The following is a 16,979-nucleotide window of genomic DNA, read 5'->3' as shown; positions in this document are numbered from 1 at the left end:
TGCAAACGATTCTCTGAAAGTTATGGGTGATTAATTAATGTTTAGTACCTGGGTGTTGAGTTGTCTGGTACACCTGTGTAACTGAAGCTGTAATTAATGGAGAAAAAATTTGAGTTTCGAGGTGATGCTGATTTTAGAGTCGGACAATATTAGGTCAGTGTTTAAACTTATTATTATTGGTTACTCTACCTTTGCCTTCAGACACTTGGGAAATGTATATATATATAACATCCTGTTGAATTAAGTAAATAAACAAGTTGATCTATAGAAGAGTGATGCTCTGGTCTTGTTTACCCCATTGAGTAGACGACGATGACCACTTGTGTACTAACTTTTAACCTCTGGAGTACAATAACTTCTGTAAGGAATTATTTCTAGAGTGATTTATGTGCTATAGCTACTGTGTGGTCAAGCTCGTGAGGGGATTACCATTGTGTTGTACTGTACTTTGTGTTTCTGATTAATATTATGTGCTGTAAGTTGATTCGGGGTCTTAAGTGTATATGATTGGATTAATGGGTTGTTTTAGGTGTTTACGTACGTATTTTGTGTAGTTATAGGCTGGATATGTGTGTGTGATAGACGATTCCCATCACGTTATTACCCTAGAGGAGTCGATAATGATGTTATTAGTATACATGGGATCCAAACTTTGTAACAGGAATGTTATTTGTAGTTAGGAGTATTTTATTTTATTCTGTATTGGTAGAGCAAGATTTTTTGTGTGTTGTGGTTATGAAGGAGATGCATGGACCCGTCGCCACCAGCAGCAGCAGCAGCAGTGATATCGGGAGACAGCACAAACAGGGACGTGGCGGGGTGTGGAGGGGCTGGGTGAAGGTTGAGATGACGTGATACTCCTGATGGGGTCCAAGGGTGGGGGAGGGGGGGGGGTAATGACGCGTAAAGGTAGGGGTTTCCGGGGTGAGGAGGGAGGGGAGGGGTAGGACTTTAGGTGGGGTAAGGCTGATCATTGATGACGTAAGATGGCTTACCTCATCTGACCTTGCCTGTCTGCCTCCTTCTCTCTCTCTCAAGGACATCTTCCTCACGCCGACCATTTCCACGGCAGCAGTATCTCTCTAACTCCCCCTCCCATCTCTCCTCCTTCATAGTGACGTGGCTTCTCTCCCCTTAGATTTATTTTGCAGTTTTAGGCTGTGTCACCTTCAACATAAGAACATAAGAAAATAAGGAGTCTGCGATAGGCCGGTTGGCCTGTGCATGGCAGCTCCTGTCTAGAGTTACTACCACTCTCTATCATCCATGAATCTATCTAGCCGTCTTTTAAGACTTTCCAGCGTTCCAGCACTTAATACGAAGTTGCTAAGCTTGTGATTTTCTCGTGAGCCAGTTCCTTCCTATCTCCCTCCTCAACCTAAACTTATCCAACTTAAATCCGTTGCTTCGAGTCCTATCCTGCTCGGATATTATAAGAGCTTTATCTATAACTCCTTTATTGATTCCGTAATATCTTCTTCCTGTTTGTGCATGTTTGTTTGTCTGTATGTTTTTCAATTCACTTTTTCGTCTCCAAGCAGGATTGTCACATCAAAGTGTCATAGATGAATATTTTTACAGCACATACATTTTTAACTTTTGTTCGGTCTTCATAATAGCAAATCAGTGACTATAAATAACAATCGAGACACGAAAATAAATAAGAAATTATTTTTGATTAAGACAAAATTTCGTAGTGAAGTAAAATTATAAGAATATCTGTATCGGCGGCGATTTATTAAGTTTATATCTGTAAAAAAAAAATGCCTCAAAATACAAGTCCGGTAACTAAATTTAAATTTTATTTCTCCAGATCTAACCTACAGTAAATACAACATTGCATAAGAACTTAACTTGAAACACATCTTTATTAACTGGTTGGTGTTTTTATATGGTTTATCTCTTCTGGTTTAATTATGAAATGTTTTTTTTTTCCAACCCGTCCTCAAGAAAGTTTTCAGTCACAGAGAGTAGCCTATCCCCCTCCCAGCTTATTTCACCTGCTAATTAAACACCTAACGTTACATGAAGAGTTAGAGTAGGTTAGGTTAAATAAGATTAGGTTAGCGTTCGTGGTTAATTAATCTTAAGGTGTAATAATAAACTTGGGAGAGGGTGAGGCAGCATAAGAGGCGCGCCACACCATCTTGAGACCTACAACAGGTTACTGGGAGTTGATCTCTTAAGGTAAGCGAGTGATGTACAACCCAGCCGGCATTCCCAGTCGGTCATTGTCAAGGTGGGATCCTGCTTCGTCCTGGTGTAGTCGTGATGCGTCGTTGTTACTGTGAGTGTGTTGTGGTAGTGCTGTTAGTGTGGGTGTTGTGGTAGTGCTGTTAGTGTGGGTGTTGTGGTAGTGCTGTTAGTGTGGGTGTTGTGGTAGTGCTGTTAGTGTGGGTGTTGTGGTAGTGCTGTTAGTGTGGGTGTTGTTGTAGTGCTGTTAGTGTGGGTGTTGTGGTAGTGCTGTTAGTGTGGGTGTTGTGGTAGTGCTGTTAGTGTGGGTGTTGTTGTATTGGTGTTGTGGTACTGTTGTTTGATGATGTTGCTGTTGTGGTGTTGTTACTGTGGGTGTTTTGTATTAGTGCAGAGGGGTCGTGGAGAAGACTGCTGAAGAGGAGTTACAGAGAGGAGCTGTAGAAAGGGATGGTGAAGAGGGGGGCTGTAAATGTGGTAGTCCTCCCAAGTACGAAGAGTGTCTGGAGGAGGAGAAGGAAGAAACAAGGTAAGGAGAGTATTGGTGAGGAAGAGTGCGTGATAATCAAGTGAGGAGAGAGAGGGGTTGGAGGTTAGGATATGTACCGAGGAGGTGGTAATGGTGGAGTGTGTGGTTTGATGCTAAGAAGAGTGTGGGGGTGGAAGAGAGGAAGTGGTTGGATGAGGAGAAGGAATTGCCCACACTGTGACCAGGTAATATCGAGGCACAAGAGGTTGGCCCGGCCTCTAATTATCTTACTCAAGAGGTTAATTAAAGGAGAACACCTGTGTGTAGGGGGGTGGGGCGAGAGACAACACACACACCTCTCTCTCTCTCTCTCTCTCTCTCTCTCTCTCTCTCTCTCTCTCTCTCTCCCCAGAGCCACGTATAGACCATCACAAGCACCCAGGTACTCGCTCTTCTACCTGGTTGATTGATACCTGCAGAACCTTCCTCATTCGGCAAGGTATTCTGTACCTCTTCACCCCACCCCCCCATCCTCCCCCAGCAGGGTTTTTGTCTCTGGTTGTGCTTATTTCTCCTCCGGATCACCTCAAGTATTAACCACACGAATGCTAGCCGAACTCAAACCTAATATTGACTTGATATAGCCTAACCTAACGTAAATCTAACCTGACCTAACCTAACCTGGGGAGGGGGAGTCATTGTTTTGCTCAGTATATATGATGTATCTTGGGTTCACCCACACACAAGGTTCCTCTCTGTTGATCCTTCGTGTCTCGACGCATTTTGCCTCGTCATTATGGGTCAGGGAAGTAAGCAGGGTCAGGAGCAGGCTGTCAGCACAGTGTCGTCATCAGGGTCAGGGAGTGGTAGTCCTCACCAGGGTTGTCGTCATCGATACTTCTGAGTGTATATTCGGGGGGGTAAACATCTTCTGCCTCGGGGTTATAATCATGTCGGCGGCGGCGTCACAGACCTTGAGGTGAGTTGGTCAAGGTTTAGCTGTCTGCCCATGACCTCACGACTCCCCACATTGTACAGCGTGATGTGGTTTCCTGGGCGAGTGGTTACTCAGATTTATGGGTATTTGGTGACGTGGTTAATTTGAGGGGACGTGGCCAACTTGATGACGTGGTTTATTTAGGGACGTGGGTTGCAATCTTAATGATAAATTAACTTACCTACAGGTATTTTTTGGTAATGGCTTGCAGAAACCTTAACAGCTAAAAATTATCTTAACGCCCCAAAATTGTTAGATTATATTGCTAGATTACTATTAAGATTGTGCAGTATTTATATCGACCCTGAAGCCACTTTTGTTTGCTAATGAGTCAATGTTTTTTCTTCCTGAGGTGCGTGTAGTACAGGTGAGTGCGACGCTGTGTACAGAAGACCTTGTAAGTAATATGGGGTGTGTGCGTGTGTGTGCGCGTGTGTGTGCGCGCGCGCCCATCCGTCCGTCCGTGACAACTCTAGCCTGTTGTCCTGTCAACACTGACCTGGGTGTTTAGTCCTGACAACACCCAGATTTGTATTCATGAAGGTGTTCTTAGTCTACAATACGGTGCTCGGTGTTCATATTAAAAAATTACCGCGTCTGGTTGGTCAACTCATTAACCTGAGACGCGGGAAAATTTTATTTCCAGTGATACATTTTTATGATTTTATCAGTCGGCGTGAAATTAAATTGAAATTGTTTGCTCATTAATATAAATAATAAATTTTAATGGTAAATTCATGGAATATTTATTAATTAACGGAACAGAGCCATAACTTACCTGTACAGTACAGACCGACCAGCGAGGCGATCCCAATGTGTGCCAATAAGTTGTACATTTAAGAACATATCGCCGTATTAGTTTGCATTGTGATCTGATTAATTGCATTTTATTTATTTTTTATTTTTGGCCAGAATATCTTATGATTTACTACAAAGTATACAGTAATTTAACCAGTCCGTTACAGTAGTTTTGGTGAGTGTGCTTACAAATGGTGTTGTATATATAGCTATAAATAACGGAATAGCAACTTTTTTCCTGTATATTAATGTAGTTACCGCTTGCGACCTTATTTCTGAGTTTTCTTTAACCACCGAAAATCAGTTTTTTTATTGCATGAACTGTAACTGTGGCAACATTTAGTTGATTCTGTTCTTGACTTATTTTGAGGAGACAGACAGACATACATGACCTAAGAATAGAACCCACCTAAATGAGAAGAAGACGAAGAAGAAACGGCATCAGTGAACTGCGACGTGTCATAAATAATGTTAATTTAGATTCAGCGTCTTGTTTGTAGAAGGGGCCAGTTCTGCTTGACGCCATAACTCCCTCTCTCTCTCTCCTGTGGCATTATATATTAATACGTGTAGAAGCGCGGCACTCCTGTCTTGGCGCCTGTAAGCTTGCCTGCGCCATTATAAATAAATGAGGTGGGTTATTACTGTTTACTCGAGAGTCAGAACCCCCGCTTGCTAGCCCCGTCCGTCTTCAAGTGAGGGAAGAGTGTGTGTGTGTGTGTGTGTGTGTGTGTGTGTGTGTGTGTGTGTGTGTGTGTGTGTGTGTGTGTGTGTGTGTGTGTGTCCAAGAAAAAGGGAGGAATGAGAAAGAGGGGAAGAATTTTAGGAATAATGAAGGAGAGAGAGAGAGAGAGAGGAAGGAATAAGATAGGGATGGATAAAGGAAAGGAAGAAAGAGGAGAGGAGGAAGTAAGAGAAAAGGGAAGGATGGATGGACTCTGGGTGTGAAATAGAGAGAGAGGAGAGAGAGAGAAGTAAAGTTACCATCAAAGAGGAAACAAGTTGCTGTATGTATTAAGTGGTCGTGAATATTCAAGATGGTCATCAAGGGTTGACTCTCCGATCTCTGGGGTCGTGTCTTGGCTCAGGTCGTAGGTCGTGTCTGACGTCATCTGGGGCATTGTCTAGGTGGGTCGTGTTTGAGGTGATTTCATGGCTATAGAGTGTAGGCCACTTGCACTGAGGTGTTGAACAGCAAACATGTGGTGTAAGTACTCTTTCACAGATGGTGTTATGAGGGGCCACATGTGGTGTAATGACTCCTGTACAGATAGTGTTATGATGGACCTCAAATGATGTTGTAGCAACTCATTAACTACGTGGTATCGTAACGTCACTCACTCAAGTGGTGTACAATCTGGTGTGAAGGTCCGACACTTGACTGGTCCCAGGCCTCCTATCGTGGATGGGACTCATGGGCAGTTGTCACTGGGTACTTGGGACCACGGGTTACAACTTAATGTTCCCCACCAGGTCAATGTAAGGGAGAAGGGTAGCGGACACAGTAAGGTATGATAGTGTTGTGTCTGGTGGTCTGATAACGTACACAATATAACGCATAACTCGATGACCCAGGTTCACCCGCTACCACTATGATGGACACACTCTTCCCTACAAGCTGGTACTGTACTTCAAATGTTATTACGTGTATATATGTAATCAAGATCTCGTATGAACTTTTAAATGCAGCTTAGAAAAGGTTAAGTGTTTATTTGTGTGGCTGAGGACCTTAATCACACTGTACCGCCTCACACAAAATGGATAGATAGTTTACAATTGGTGCAGCCTGTTGTGAAAAACTTGCTCTTTTTACTTTTATCCTCTTCGCCACTGATCGGCTTGTTAGCCGCTTGATACTTGCCATACATAGTCTAAAGTTGATGGCTTGGCGAGCATAAAGGTATTGCATCGGCCTGGTGTGTTGATGGCCACACTCTGACACGGTCTATGGTTGAGTCAGATTTGTTTCTGTGTTAACACCAGAACTTCCCAGGACTGTTAGAGTACAGTAGTTTCCTCTTTTTGGATCATAAGGATTAGACACCACCTGGTTATTTTACCCGATAATTGCCCCCCCCCCCCCACTTACATTACACTACCTGATGATTAAACACCCTAACACTACCTTGGAAGGGATTAAGTTAGGTTAGCATTAGGTTGATTAATCATGAGGTGAAATAAGTTAGGGTTTCTAATCTTCCGGTGAAACTTTTTTGTATTTCTCATGTGTTAGTAGCTACCAGTACGTTAAGGCTTATCACATAATAGATAAATAAAGTGAAGGAATAACAACAGTGCCCATGAAGTTATCAGCTAAATTATATTTTTGTTTTACAATACCATACCGAATATATTTCTTCTTCAGTAAGGATGTTTATTAAGTCTAAGGATTGTTTCTTGAGTGTGATAGTTTTTTAATTGGGTGTTATTTAAATGTAAGTGAATGTGTGTGTGTAGTGTTTCTTAATGCTATCTTGTGTAAAGTGTTATCATATAGTGTCCGTAGAGTGTAATTGTGTGTGTGTCTTGCAGAGGGCGGAATGACCGTGGTGCTGGTAGCCAAGAGAGCGGTGAGGCGATGTCCCACCAGAGCCTTACGTCGCGGCCTCTACCTCCTTGTGCTGTGGTGCTCCCTCTGTTACATCGTCCTCAGGTAAGTCTTGCTCTGTTACCTCGCCCCCTGGTTAGTCTCTCTTTACCTCGTGTTCAGGTGAGTCTCTCCCTCTGTTCCCTCGTCCTCGGGTGAGTCTCTCCCTGTAACATCGTCCTCGGGTGAGTCTCTCCCTCTGTTACAGTATCCTCAGGAGAATCTCTCCGTTACCTCGTCTTCGGGTGAGTCTCTCCCTGTTACCTCGTCCTCGGGTAAGTCTCTCCCTATGTTACATCATCTTCAGGTGAGTCTCTCCCCCTGTTACTTCGTCCTCAGGTTAATAATATCCTTCATAACACAGGTGTGCACCCTACACTTGTACAGTCGGGGTCAGGAATTCATGATACAGTTGGGCGACTCTGCCAAACCTCCCCACCAACACAAGCTGAAACTGGTAATTGATGGTTACTAGTGTGCCCTGAAGAATGCAGTGATGGCTAGGGAAACACTGAGTAACACTGAGTCCGTTTATTGTGGATGAGAGAAATACAAGTGGTGACTCGTGTGTGCCATGCACGGCTCACACAGTCAGACTGGGGCTGCCTTGCCATATGGCAGCCTCGGGGCAATGTTGCCACATAACACGTGCAGTGTTGCCACGTGATTATATATATAAATGCTACTCGGCACAGTAGCTTATGTACAGGGTTGCTACTCGGCACAGTAGCTTAGATACATAACCTACATCTCCCTCCCCCCTCACGCTCATAGTCTTTGTCTTGAGCGGACTTCTTAGTTCTAAGTCGCTCCGAGCGTCGAGGTGCACTGTGGGGCGGATCCTCGTGAGGTGTAGGTGACTCGTCTTCGGTCAGGGGGCCAGCAGCAGGGGGTGGGACTGGCCGGAGGAAGCGGCGGTTCCTCCACCAGACACGGCCACTCGGCATCCTGACCTTGTAGTCCCGCGACCGGCCGACGCCCATCACTATGCCAACCTTGTGCCGACGTGTCGTCGTCGGGTCCTGGACGCGGACAAGGGCACCAATCTCCAGCGGCTGAAGAGGGCGGGCACGGTCGTCATACCGAGCCTTGGCGTCCTGGGCACGTGTAGCGGTGCGGCGGTAGCAGCTCTCGGCTTTGGTCTGCCAGTCCTTCGCAAAGGCCTTGGCGTGTGTAGGAACGCAAGAGCGGAGAGGGTGACCATACAGGATCTGGGCAGGGGAGCGTCCTGTGTGGGTGGGAGTGGACGCGGGTTCTGGGCAGCTCTGTGTGGCAGTGCCAGGCGCGTCGCTCGTTAACTCACGCACCCTGCTGGCGGTGTACCGAGCAGCTGGGATCTGCTCAGGAAAGTCTCTGGGCACCACGCCTAACTCCTTGCAGTGCTCCCACGACAACAAGGGTGTAGCGAGAGTAGGCCGCACGTCGATCCATCCGTAACACGACCTGTCGCCGTAGGTGATCTCTGCCTGAAAGGAGCCCACAGCGTCCGGCATCTGGGAACCGTCCGCATTGTAGTACTGCAGCTGCGGCGGTGGTCCCAGGCCGCGTTTGGTGAGGCCCAGTTTCTGGAGGTGCTTCAACCCAATCACCGTAGTATCGGCGCCGGTGTCCGGTATCACCTCGATGTGACCCGACACATCACCGTGTGTGACGGCGACGCGGATAGTAGGGGAAGGGGTAGCCCTGGGGCGTGTGGTCGATTCCACCCTCCTGATGTGACTCCGCTGCTGCTTGGGGCTGCGTGGGCCATCTGGAGGGGGCTGCGTGCGAACCACCCCGAGGGAAGTGCGCTGCTGTCCTCCTCGTCTCGGGCTTTTGGGCTTGGGTTGGCGGCAGCACTTGTCGTAGTGTCCATAGCGACCGCAGGCCTGACACTTGTGGCCTCGTGCAGGGCACCTGTCTGTGTTAGACCAGTGGCCCTTACGGTCACATCCACGACACAGTGCGTCGGCGGCCGGGCAAGTCTTGGGGCTGTGCTGCTTTCCACAGCTGCCACAGGAAGCACTAGGCGGAGGCGTGGAAGAACGTGTGGCAGCCTTCGCGTTGTTGGCCGCCTTCTTATCCTTCTTGTATTGTGAGATAGCTCTCACAGCAGGTGGGGCCCGTAAGGCAGAGGTGGCGGACTTGGTGGCCTCGTATGACCGACATTCAGTCACTACCACCTGGAGTGTGGAGGAAGCGTCCAGGGGGATGAGTCGCTGCATCAACTCTTCGTGCCTGACACCTGTCAAGATCCCGTGCTTGATCCAGGCTTCCTCACATTCCCGGCTGTGCGCCCTGCAGACGTCGATCTCCTCTGACAAACTCTTCAAACGCACAAAAAAGTCGTCAAAGGGTTCGTTCTCCGCCTGCTTGCAGCTGGTGAAGTCACGGCGACGCAAAGCCTCGTTGTTCCGACCCTTAACATGCTCCTGTAAAAGGTCGAGCACATCCGTCACTGAATATGTAGAATCGGGAGGCACTTGCAACGTGTGCTCCAAGACTCTCTGGGTCTCCAGCGACAAACACATCCGTAGTTGGATGAGCTGTTTGTTTGGAGGCATGCTGTCCAGGTCCACCATCGTGGAGTAATCTGTCCAACGCCGCCTCCACTCACGAAAAAGCTGTAACGTGACGTCTGGTGAGAGGGCGGGTGGGGGTTGAACAGATGCCTTGGGAGCTGTTGGGGTAGCAATAGTACCTGGAGGACGCTGGTGTGGTGGAGGAGGGAGTGTACTGGCGCCTTGAAGCGCGCTACCTGCAAGTGAGGGAGGGTGGGTTAGCGCCAGGGTCGCCAATAGCGCCTCAAAACGCAACTTTTCCTCCTCTCTTTGTGTCTCCTCCCTCTGAAGTTCCATTTCTCTACGTCGCTCGTCCCGGTCGTCCATCCACCTCAGAATTGTGGCAATGTCCGTCACTGGAGGTGGAGGATGATGGTCTGCGCCCGGTGGAGGAGAAGGTGGTGGGGAGTCGTGTCTCCCATCTTGACGTTGTCCCTTCTTACCTCCCATCTTTGTGTGTGCGAGGACTGCACTGTTTAGTATATAAAGTGGCGCATCAACAGCTCGAACCACATATATATGACATAAACAGCGCAGATATAACGCATATAGTCCACTGTTCTGTCCGTGAGTGAGTGCGTGTCTGTGTGTGTGTGTGTGAGAGGGCGGAGCGTGGACCGGCAAGACCGTCAGTGTCCCCCGGATGTCGCACGAGAAGGGTGTACGCCTGCGTGCTCCGTGGGTACCACAAAAAACAGGCCAATGCTCAACTCTCAGCTCTAGACACACACTAATACACTGACACTAACACTGCCACCGTCACTAAAACGCACTGTGACGGAGCAACACTGCACATCGCGGCGAAACACAGCGCAACACAACACAACACACTATGAGTCGACGCGCATGACGCGCATCACCGGCAGACGTAACTGTCTCGGCATAGTTCACACACTTTGTAAGTCCACAGATCCTAGACACTGCGCCATGAAGGTTACTAGTGTGCCCTGAAGAATGCAGTGATGGCTAGGGAAACACTGAGTAACACTGAGTCCGTTTATTGTGGATGAGAGAAATACAAGAGGTGACTCGCGTGTGCCATGCACGGCTCACACAGTCAGACTGGGGCTGCCTTGCCATATGGCAGCCTCGGGGCAATGTTGCCACATAACACGTGCAGTGTTGCCACGTGATTATATATATAAATGCTACTCGGCACAGTAGCTTATGTACAGGGTTGCTACTCGGCACAGTAGCTTAGATACATAACCTACAGTAATGAAGCAGATTGATTCAGGTCAAGACTCGACACACGAGATTGGAAGGAGGGTACAGTATTTATTAACATGAACCAATTGCACTACTGATGAATTATTAAAGTTACTGCACCACAAAAGTACCCGACCTTCTCCAAATAATTAATTAAGGTCCTCTCTCTCCATACAGATTCATTGACCTCCTTACCTAGGTCATTCCTTCCCAAATATCACCCCAAAATACTCAATAGCACCAATATGTCAAGGGTTCAAGACTCTGCCCTGACACACGTGAGAAGGATGTGACCCTACCAAACACCACAGGTTTCCCGGTCCCCGGTTCCTCCTGTAATAACACTGGATAGAACGCCCAAATGGCTAGTAAGCTGATAAGTGGCAAAAAAAAAAAAGTGAAATGTAGCATGCTTGTCCTACACTTTCTCTTACTACGTGTAGAGGTGTAATGATGATGTGTCATGTGTAAAAAGCGAGGAGAGGCAGCTTCCTCATGTTCATGGAATGGTATCTAATTGACATAGTCATAATGAGAAATAATGCAATATGTAGCATGGCTAGTATCATATTATCTGGTAAACTCATGGACACTCAAGTGGAGTAAGGATCGAGATGAAGACTCGCTTGTCACTGCTCTAATCACCCACGGCTTATTCTTACACGCTATCCTACCCAGGATCCTTGACTTATCCTGGGTGCAGATCACACAAAAAGGAAACGTGACCTTACCTACCTCACCAGTCACTTACAGTAATGTTAGTTGCCAGGCTTGAATCACTGGTGTTAGGGACTTTTTCTCCCATGGCTCACATACCAGTTCACAGTCATTCCATGATCATGTTAGATAAGTCATTACAAGAGTGAAGGTTTCACTAGTTGCTAGGGACAGGTCTACGATATAATTTCTTTATGCTTAACATGTAATATCCTTAGAGAACCTTTTGTTATAGTTTCCATTTAGTTTGATTACTGTTTCAAGACTGTAGTCTAATTTTATTTCTTATTGCAGGTTCACTGGTCAAGAAGAATCTGCACTGAGCCATGGGGGAATGATGAGGGGCCGTCTCCTACTGCAGAAGATTGTGGAGACACGGGCACCACCCCTCGCCCCCACCGAGACAACATCTAACCTCACCACAGAATTTAATCCCTTTGAGTTGGAGCCGTCAATCGACAAGTCGCCCTCACTTTCTGACCAGGACCTGGCTGAACAGATCCAGGCCAAGATACCCAACTTACCAATTCGGTACTGGCAGAAGTACAAGGGAAAAGTTATGTCCAAGAACAAAACATGTGCAAAGTTTCCCTCCCTTTATGATCTTAGTTTTAATAACATGTACTGGCAGACACTGAAAACTAGCAATGGCACTTTCCATCTGTTTGGTTCATATTATGATAATAGAACATTGGTGGCCATGAAGCCAGTGATACGCACTCTAGGTATGATTAATCGCCTTGAGCCCAAAGTCAAGACATACTGCCAACTCTGGTTTGATGGACAAAAAGAACCAGTTTTTGCTAGAGTCTGGGAATATAAATATATCTGGTATAAGAAGTGGGGGAACTACAAGCATGGGTTGTTTCAACCATACATGATAGCATGCCAGGTGCCACCCGGGTATCGTCACTTGGTGCCGGAATCAGTGTCCCTGGTGGAGCGGCCCTGTGATACTGCTACCACTAATCTCAGGGTCATAAACAATCGCCCCGTTGGGGGACAAAAGGAAAACTTTGCAGTATGTGTAAAGGGACTTGACTTTCTACACGATGATTTGAGCGTGAGACTAGTAGAGTGGCTAGAGTTACTTTTTGTTTTAGGTGCAAATAAAGTGTTCCTCTATGACCTAGAAGTTCACCCTAATATATCCAAAGTGTTAAGGCATTATGAAGAACAGGGACGTGTAGAAGTGACCAAATTGACATTACCAGGCGAACAGCCAAACATACCCGGACTCCTCCATATGTATCTTAAGTCTAAGGTAACCAACAAGCGTCAGAATGAACTAATCCCCTATAATGACTGTCTGTACAAAAATATGTATCGATACAAGTACATTGCTCTGCTTGATACAGATGAAGTTATAATGCCCAAGAGTTCTATGTCATGGAAAACACTGATGGAAACAGTAGTACCAAAAGCACTCAAAACAAAGAAAGATCCGCGGGCATCTTACAATGTTCGCAACGTTTACTTCATGGACACAATGAGACACACCCATGGATGGTTCCGAGAGATCCCTCATTACATGCACATGTTACAACATGTTTACCGTTCCCGCAACTACACCAAACCTGGACAGTATGTTAAATGCTTCCATGACCCTGAGCGAGTTTTGACTCTCCATAACCACTTCCCTTTATCCTGCCTTGGTGGAAGCTGTTCATCCTATGCGATAGACACAGAAGATGCCCATCTGCAGCACTATCGTGCAGATTGTGTAAATACTCTGAAGAAATCATGTTCCCAAGAATACAAGAACCACACAATCTTGGACACCACCATCTGGAGGTTCCGAGAGCCACTGGTGGCACGTGTTACAGAAACGCTCTTGCACCTTGGATTCTTCACCCCCGGTACATCACTGAGATCAACTGACCCTCCGGCATCTGCTGTGAGGAGAAAGTGATCTACTCCTAATTAGTGTCATCCATGTGCCTTATCTGGTGTATTTCACCTGTGGTCTAGTCCCGTCCACTAGCCACTCCATACGTGCCCTCTTCATGCAGACGGATCTGCGTTATACAATAAGGATTCACAGAATGTAAATATCAAGTGTTTAAATCAAACTCATAAAAAAGTGCAAACTTATATTACAACAATATAGTTTCTATGCCATTATCTTCGGTTGTGAAAGCAAAAGAGAACCATTGGTCGTGTACTAACAAGTGAAGAGAAAGCCAGAAAGCATCATTTCTGTATTTTTGAAAAAATTCTTCTTTTAATGTGGGTTTGATTCACAATCAACAGAGTGGCCCTTGAGGTTACAGGGGATGTAAGGGAGAGTCGTTGTGGCTGGTGGTGGGCGTTGCTCAATAAGGGTGTCAACGTCCCAATATATCATAGAGGTGATCCCTACTCATTTTAACGTGTTTCTCACCAGTGATCAAGACCTTGAAGTTTGTGGAGGAAAAGTGTTGATACAATAGTGTAATGCATACTTAATTATATCCTGAAATGACACTTTTGTCAAGTTCTAAGAGTGCATATTCTTTAAAAGATGCAGTAAATCTCTTCAAGTAACAAGTGCAATTTTACAACTGTGGTGATGTCTGAAAATATGATGGAATTTTCCAAGAAGCTTAATGTATCTCTTCTTTGTCCTTCACCTACTAATGCATTATATTAGTTTTAGTTAATGAACAAAATATTAGTTCAGCATAGACTTGATCAAAGTGTGATATATATAAACAGTTTTATTTATTTGTCCTTAATGGAAGGGATTGCCTCTAAATAGTGGAACGAAGGTCCAACTGTGATTTGTAAAAGAAAACATATCATGCAGTGTAAATATCATGCCATTTTTCTGTCAAATTATCACTTCCTGTTGCTTTTTCTTTATAGCCAAAAGAAGAAGAGATTGACATTAGTAGATGTGATTTATTTATGATATCAGTACTATACCATGCTGCAATAGTGCAACACATGAACCAGTCCTTTATATGTGAAAAACATTTGTGCCTCTCAGATACTATATTGACAGTTCAAAGTAATCTTTGTTCTATGAATTGCTTTTTAAAATGATTGAAAATTATGCTGAGGATGAATTAGAAGTGAGGTGTGTAATGGCACCAGGGAAGTATAATGTCCAGAGGTGGAAATGTAGAGGCTAATGTTACCTGGCATTGTGGGTTGAAGAGTGAACTGTTAAACATAGAAGACAGTTAAAAGTAATATTCTGTAACATATATATATACAGTATAATTGATACCATGATTAGAATGAAACAGATGGAGAGTTACTGGGCTTAATACAAGTACCTGCAATGGGATTTAGAATTGTACAGTAATATCTCCGTTAGCCGAAATCCCTTAAACCCGGAACCCTCCAATGGCCGGAATTGAAATTTTCTCGGAAAATCGTCCCCAAAGCCGTAATTTTCCGGAAAACTCTGGCTTTGGGAATGATTTTCCGAGGGGCACATTTTCCGGAAATTTCCGAGAAAATTTTCCAGATACCTGTACCCGGAAAATTCCGGGAATTGGGGAGGTTTTCCGGGTTTGAGAGATGAAAATCAGGTGCATTTTCTGGAAATTCTGAGCAAAATTTTCCATTACCCAGAAAATTCCGGGGATGAGTGATATTTTTCAGGGTTTGAGTGATGATGTAATGGGCAATTTCTGGAACTTCCAAGAACATTTTTCCGTTACCCAGAAAATTCCGGAAAATTCCAGGGATGAGGAATTTTTGGGGGTTTTGGGAGAGACGTCTCATTACCCGGAAATCATTCATTCCCGGAAGTGCTCTGCACCAATTGTTCCGGCTAACAGGGATATCACTGTACAGTATATCACTTGAGGAAATTCAGAGTGAAAATTACTAAAAGTTCAGTTTTTTCCCCAGATAATGGCAAGTTGGAGCAAAACTTGGTTCCTTAATGAGAAGTTGATCATAAGATATTCAGGGAGTTTTAAGTAAATATAGTGCAAGTGATGTTGAGACGCTGAAAAAGGGTGGTGTAAAATACGAATTTGGATAGGTGGCATTAATTTATTGGAAGGCATGTTTCAGATATATACAAGTAATTTTTTTTTTTAGGGTATGCTGTTGGGATACGAAAACTAATACTTGTAATGTATGGAAAAAACAAACAGTGTAAAAGGTGAATTTTGAGAGTATTCAGGTGGAAAGGAAAGAGGATATAACTGTACACAGGTGTTGACCATTATAAAGTAGGGTTAGGGTCCTCATAAAGCCATCGAGTGTCCTTACCTGGAGCTGGCAGACGCTTTCCCCACAAGGGGTCACAGCTCAAGGTTGAAGAAGCCACAAGTCCAGAAAACTGTGAGGGCAAACTTTTTCGGAATGAGAGTTATGAACTCATGGATCAATCTGCCAGAAAGTGTTGTGATGCCACCGAGTGTGAGTTGTTTCAAGACCAGACTTGACCAACATTGGAGCAGGTTCAGTACATTCAGGAGCCGGTGCATGCCAAGTACTTGCCAACAGTGCGTAACAGAGACATGACCGAGGATATAAGTAAAAAGTAAAGTAAATTAAATGATCGATCATACGTTAATAATAATAACTAATGGGGAAATAGGATTTTGTTCCTAAGACCCTGAGGAGCCCAAACAAGTTTTATATTCTGATGGTATAATTATTAAATACAGTACTGTAATGTTTAAACTCAAATAATTTAAAATTAGACTTAAAAACAATAAATTTATACAAACTTAAGACAAAAACAATAAATTTATAATAAAATAAATATTTTATTTTCATTTACCTTACATGATATGTACAAGTACAGTAGTAAATTGCGATCCCCAACTGTCACTTACAAGTAATTTCGGGTCGACCTACTCAATTTAAATTTTTTAAACTGTTACATGCAAGCACAATATTGTATACAGAATGTGCCAAAAAATAAATAAAATAAAATATTTATTTTAAAGTAAAAAAAAGAAAGGGAATAAACATTACTATGTCATACAAGCTATGCCATTTCAAGATCGCTTCATCATATCTCAGAATATCGCGAGCTATTGCACATCACTTTTTCAAGAATACAGTAATATCTCCGTTGGCCGGAATCCCTCGAACTCGGAACTCACCGATAACCGGAATTTAAATTTTATCAGAAAATCGTTCCCAAGTCTGGAAAATTCTTGGGATGGGGGATATTTTTCCGGGTTCAAGAGAAGATGTAATGGATAATTTCTGGACCTTCCGAGAACATTTTTCCATTACCTGGAAAGTTCCCGGGGATGAGGGATTTTTGCCGACTTTGACAGAGTCGTCTCGTTACCAGGAAATCTGTCATTCCCGGAAATGTTCTGCACCAATTGTTCTGGCTAATGGAGATACCACTGTAGTGACGATGCTGGAAAAGCATTCGGGTACCAGCCATCATAAAACTGATCATAGCCATTGCATATCGGTAAATGGTGTTAATTTTTTAACATCGTAAAACTGGTCGATCGAATAATGGTCAATACCTGTATAGAGGAGTAGTATACGGAA

The 16,979-nt window shown here is 44.6% G+C and overlaps 1 protein-coding gene across 2 annotated transcripts in view; it reads left to right on the top strand.

Annotated features, from left to right (window-relative positions):
• Positions 1-14,099, top strand: part of LOC121878931 — a 74,301-nt gene extending 60,202 nt beyond the window's left edge. For both annotated transcript variants that reach the window (XM_042385364.1, XM_042385363.1), the window contains exons 2-3: positions 6,990-7,110; positions 11,805-14,099. In XM_042385364.1, the coding sequence (XP_042241298.1) occupies positions 6,998-7,110; positions 11,805-13,422 (1,731 nt within the window). In that variant the 5' untranslated portion in view covers positions 6,990-6,997 and the 3' untranslated portion in view covers positions 13,423-14,099. The remainder of the gene's footprint in view (positions 1-6,989; positions 7,111-11,804) is intronic.
• Positions 14,100-16,979: the final 2,880 nt, after the last annotated feature.

This window comes from Homarus americanus, unplaced genomic scaffold, assembly GCF_018991925.1.
Source record: "Homarus americanus isolate GMGI-L3 unplaced genomic scaffold, GMGI_Hamer_2.0 scaffold4060, whole genome shotgun sequence".
NCBI lineage: Eukaryota > Metazoa > Arthropoda > Malacostraca > Decapoda > Nephropidae > Homarus > Homarus americanus.
This window is presented reverse-complemented; position numbering and strand designations above follow the sequence as displayed.